This window comes from Cebus imitator, unplaced genomic scaffold (assembly GCF_001604975.1).
Source record: "Cebus imitator isolate Cc_AM_T3 unplaced genomic scaffold, Cebus_imitator-1.0 Scaffold232, whole genome shotgun sequence".
Lineage (NCBI taxonomy): Eukaryota > Metazoa > Chordata > Mammalia > Primates > Cebidae > Cebus > Cebus imitator.
In genome coordinates, this window is record NW_016107547.1 from 3431355 (window position 1) to 3437354 (window position 6000).

At 37.1% G+C, this 6000-nt stretch overlaps 1 protein-coding gene across 1 annotated transcript in view; it reads right to left on the reverse strand.

Moving 5' to 3' along the window:
- LOC108281847 (teneurin-1-like) overlaps nt 1-4280 on the reverse strand; it is a 71858-nt gene extending 67578 nt beyond the window's left edge. The window contains exon 1 of the mRNA XM_017497556.2: nt 3999-4280. Coding sequence (XP_017353045.1) covers nt 3999-4215 — 217 coding nt within the window. The 5' untranslated portion in view covers nt 4216-4280. The remainder of the gene's footprint in view (nt 1-3998) is intronic.
- Between the last annotated feature and the right edge of the window lie 1720 nt (nt 4281-6000).

Sequence of the window (6000 nt, forward strand, 5' to 3'; positions counted from 1 at the left end):
ACAACAAAGAGAATTCCAGATCTTACAAAAAAGATGATAATTGGGTCCACCATTTTGCCTAACATAGGACAAGTCATTTCTCCTTCAAAGAGCTACATATTTTCCCACCTAGGTGTCTCTACAGATCGGCAGTCAGTGGCAGATGAGATCCTGTTTCAGATTTTTAGCTCCCAGATCTGTATACTTTATTTTATATAAGTCAGTGTACTGAAGGATGGTGCTGGCTAAAAATATAAATTGGTTCAAAATGTGTTTATGTCAGTTCATGGATGATAGATTCAGGTTTTTGTCCTTGGCCTTTTTCTACTCTCAACCCTCTACACACTCTCCCTGGGTAATCTCATCCATCCCCAGGCATCTCTACTCTGAGACACTGATGATCTCAAATCTACTTATAACGACAGCCCAGATCTGTTCTGAATCCTAGACACACATTTCCAATCGCTGATGGGAAAAGCCACCTGAATGTCATACTAGCATCTTAAACTTAACATGTCTGAAAAGAAACTCATCTTCTTCCCTTCCAAACTTGCTCCTCGTACTGTGTTCCTTCTCTTGGTAAATTAATCACTATCCTCTCTGTTTCCCAAACTTAAAACTTTAGAGTCATCCTTGACTCAGTTATTTCTTTCAACCTCAACCAGTAATCAATTATAAAGTTCTATCAATTTGAACACACTTACATCTCTTGAATGGGTCTTTTCATCTCCACAGACATTGTTTAGACCTCTAACATCATTCTTAGCTCTGGCCTAATTCAGTGGCCTCACAGATTTTTCTCCCTGCATTCAGTTATTCCCAACTGCAATCAATCTTCTACACTGCGGCCTATACTTCTACAATTATCTTGTATACATTCTTATCCTAAAAAGTGTAATTCATCATGAAATTCTCCACCAATTAAAAGCTTTCTTTTTCAAAGCTTAAAGGAAATTTTAAAAATTTCCTACATTGGGCACGCAAGACTTCACAATCAGGCCCCAACATACCTTGCTCTCATCTTCCTCGGAGTTTTATACTTTGCACTTGCTTATCTGCTCTCTAGGAATGTCTTTTTGGTAAACTTTTATTCAAATTTTAACTTAGGTCAAATATCAACTTTCTATGTACCCTAATTCCTGTAAAGAAGTTAATTGATTCATTCTGTGTACTTCCACAACACCGTTTTTATCTGTAAAAGCACTTCATACATTTAATTGCAATAACATATTTTGAGTGTCTATTTTCCCCACTGCACTGTAAGTTTCCTACAAGCAGCCATCTCCAACCTCAGCATTGGCTTCAAGGTCTGACACTCATTAATGACTAAATAAAAGCTTACTGAATAAAAATCATCCATTGAAAGGAAGTTAGAATGACATCATGGAGACAAACTCCCCTTACCCCAAATTCCTTTTGATGAAACTGCACAGAGAGAAAATCTGAAGCTGGCCAGCTGTTTGTACTGACTCAGCATAAAATTGCTTATGTTTTCAGAACTGTCACCAGAATGCATTCTTATTTCTACTCACTCAACCACTCTACATCCTAAAACCACAACCCATAAATCACAATTGTAAATTCGTCTTCTATAAACTTACAGATAAATATTTTAACGAGAACCAGGCATTTCCTAAAGCCAAAAACATTTCCATACGAAATCATTTCCCAGTTGTCAGGCAGAAGAAGAAAATTATTTTAGAACAAATTTACATGATATTAACTGAAAAAAATTGGAAAGATTAAAATGAATTCCTTGAATAGAAAGATATAAAACTTTTACCAATTATGTTAAGGGATAAAAATGAGTAATATAGTTAACCTTACAAATATGTAATAATTATTTAAGCGTTAGCATTAATTTTGGCTCAATTTAATGTTGTTTTTAAAATGTAAGATTCAAGCACTAATTAGAGTGTACTGTAGTTTTCATCTGTAATCATTTTATTTGACATGGCAATATTTAAAGAGTAGTTTTCAATGTATGATAAGCACTTATGTTTCAGTTGATAGCAACTAATTCCTTAAATGAAACAATTATAAAGCATATATTATATGCAAAGTTTTATAGAAAATAGAGATCTACCAAGAAACCATGATCCCCATCTTCACTGAGTACACAATCTAGGAAAATATATACAATCATAATAAGAGGTAAAAAGAAGCCGAGCATGGTGGCTCATGCCTGTAATTCCAGCACTTAGGGAGACTGAAGCAGGTAGATCACAGGAGGCCAGGAGTTCGAGACCAGCCTGGCCAACATGGTGAAACCCCATCTCTATTAAAAATACAAAAAAAAATTATCCAGGCGTGGTGGCCTGCACCTGCAATCCCAGCTACTCAGGAGGCCGAGGCACGAAAATCACTTGAACCCAGGAGGCAGAGGTTGCAGTAAGCCAATATCGTGCCACTGCACTCCAGCCTGGGTGACAGAGTCAGACTCTGCTCAACAAAAAAGGAGGGTGGTGTAAAAAGAATGTATTCTTAAAGTTCATGGAGGAAGATCACCTACACAGTGAAACAGCGATGATGTTGGGGGTGATGGTACAGCAAGGATTCAGTGGAAAAGGATGCTTGTAAGCTAGGCTTTGAAAGATGGTTGGGTATGAATAAAGAGAGATAGCAGAGGATTGTATTCCAAGAAAAAGTTAACAGCACAGCAAAAGGATTGAAAAGGGATGGGGTGAGATCCAGGTAGACCAGTTAAGAAATAAAAAACAATCTAGGTAAGATGTAATGAGAGTAATGATCATGGGAATGGAGAGGAGAAACGGATTTGAGAGATGTAGACATTAACTCTGCTGGATGAGGAAAGTGATTAGATCAGAAAGTGTGTGTGGTTCACTGGGAGAATGGGAGCATCATTAACAGATATAGGTGATACAAGGAAGATGAGTGGGATTAGGAGTGTTCAAATGATTGCTTTCACTTTAGATAGATTGGTTTAGAAGTGCTAGTGTATTATTCATTTGGAAATGCTGGGGAGCTTAACTGAAAATTTAGGACTAGAGTTTAGAAAGGAGGTTAGTTCTGAAGATAAATATTTGAAAGTCACTCAAATAGATGTGATCATTGAAGCCATCTGAGTAAAAAAGATTTCAGAGGGTTGGAGCAATAATTTTCAATCTTGAGCAGGAATCAGAATCCCCTGGGGTTTTGTAACCCAGAAATGGGTCCCACCCCCAGGGTTTCTGACTCAATATGTCTACAGTGGCGCTTGAGAATTTACATTCTAAAAAACATTCTCAGGTTTTGCTGTTGCTGTTAGTCAAGTCCACACTTGGAGAACCGAGATAATAAAGTCCATTATTTTTATCACAGCATTAAGTTATTCATAAAAAAATCTTGTGCCAATGTCAATATCTTCTACATCATTAAAATAGTGTCTAACACAGCTTACCCATCAATTGAAACAGAAAATCATATTTCTACTAGCTTTTTTTTTTTTTTGGTTAGAAACCATCTTGCCAATCCATAATTGAGAAACTAAGGCTGCCCAAAGAAGATGCTCCAAAATACGGCTATTGTAAGAAGGGTTCTAAAAAATTCTTATATTTCTTTCAGACTGGGCTGCACAATGTTTCTACATTCTGGTGATAGACTGGAACCCTGTTTGGTGGTCTCCACTAACCTGCTAGCTTTGTCAGCAGCCAAATATTTATTTGAGACTTTTGTCCCATATAAGCAATGGCTTGAAAAGCACTTAGCTGTTTACTTTTCATCTTACGATAAATTATTTATCCTTCAGTCTGTAAATGACTATTTGTAGGATTAGACAAATTTTGAATGCTCTGATAAGAGGACTGCAGCATCTAAATTCATGCATAATCCGTAAAAAGCACATGTAACCTACAACATCAGCTGGGCTGGCATATGAAATAGATTCTCCAGCATATATAAGCCGCGCAAATTATTAACCAGTTAACATCAGCAAATTTATTTTTGAAACAAAAGTTTACGCATATAAGCATTCTCTAATGAGAAATAATATTCGTTATAAAGATCTAATACAAACATACCTTGAGTAGGTTTTTCTACTTCTTTCCTCTTTCTGCTCTGGCTATTGTAATTCATCCTCAGCTCTTGGTTATACTCCTGCAGAGTTTCCCTGGAGTTGTATGACTGTCTTGGTTTTCTTCCATCTTCACTCTCATCGGAAGAACTGGTGTAAGCTAGATCCATTTCATGCTTTACTTTTGATAGAGGCTGGTAGGGTTTGCAGTCAGTTTGCTCCATCTCTGATTAAGCAAGATCAGTGTCATGAAAAACGGATGAGGAAGTCCTTTAATGCAAGCAGTTCTAGAAGAGAAAGGGAAAAACACAAGCCTTCTTAGATTTGTCCTTTTGTGAGAAAATGCATCTGGCAGATTCACAATTGGTCTTGATAATACTATCAAAGGAGCGAAGTAAAAGGCAAACTAGATGACATGAAGCTAGCCGGAGGCAATAATAACACTCTGTGTTACATGCATACATTGTCAGGCATTAAGGATTAAGCTGGAGGTTGCAGCATCAGAAAATACTCAAGGTAAAAGAGAGTCAGCCTTCAAAAATATTTGTATTGGAATGCACATAAAGGACAGCATTATTCTACGGCGTGTGCGTGTTTTTAATGTTAAAATCAGTGGTTAGATTAAAAAACATTATCGGATTTGAAAGTGGTGAGGAGTACAAAGATTAACCCAGCACATGCCACATTTGATGTGAAAACTGGTCAGAGAACTACATTCAGAAAGAACACATTCTTGCCTCCGGTTTAATATTACATTTAAGACAGGGGTTCTGAGGAAGGGAAGGATTCTGAGTGAGACAGCTTGGGAAATAAAGTGTCCTTGAGGGGGACTGGGCTCTTTGTGCTCATATTGTGGCTTTTGAGCCTCAGGCCTGCGGAGCATTTTTAATGAGTTAGGTGGTGGTAAATTTTTGTTCTTCATAGTACTGAGAGGATGTAAACAACACTTCTGGTGAGTATACTGGTATAGGAACAGCAGGATCTAAATCGGTTTTAGAAATAGCAATTTCAAACTTCATGATAAATCACTGAAAGAACCCCCTTTCCCCACAGAATGCTGAGCTAGGAGCCACTAAAGGTCTTAGGGCCAGTAGAGGCATTAACTGCTCTACTTAGCACAGAGAGTTTTGAGAAGACCAAGCGCCATCTGAGCCATCAAAGTCCTCCATAAAGTTAAAAGCCCTGTAAAAGTGTTATTATTTTCATTCTTTACATTATTTTATCATCACCATTTCAGTCCACTGCTGCAGCTTTGCAACTTGGTCTTTTCATACAATGTTTAAAAATCTAGTTTGAAACCAATTAACTTTATGGTTTTATTTTGCAGTGAAATTGACTCCTTCATTTTTCTTCAGCTCTTCACCATGTGTATTTTCAAAGAAATCTATAGACATCTAAATGGTGGCTCCTTTATTATGTACACTATCTCATATTTTGGAATTCCTGTTGCACTTATGGCAAGCACATAGAACACAGAAATCATTTTAAAAGGCTTATAGCTTTTCAAAGCATGATGCAGGCTGATTTTTAAAAAGGCTTATACATTTGACTGATATGTTTTAAATGGTTCATATTGTTTTGTAGTATGAACAAAGTTTCACAAGTCAAGGTCTTCTTTCCCTAATCAAATATTAAGGTCTTGAAGGCAGGATATGAGTCTTACATCTCTTTATATCCCTGAAACCACTAAGCATTACTCTAGGCACACACATAGTAGAAACTATTTAACTCCTGAACCTACAAACTGTCTTTGGAGACATGTAGCTTGGTTTGAACTAATGTAAGAGATGAGCATGCTTAAATAGAAAGCAGACACACACACAGACACACACACACACACACACGATTCAACAACAGTCTAATCTCATGCCAGTATATTGGCTTCATATACTGTCTACACACCCATAACTTCTCAGTTTATAGCTTCAGCATGGGTCTTTCCCCTGAGCCACAACTTTGAATATCCAACTGCCTACTCAATATCTGTACTTGGTTATCTACAAGATATG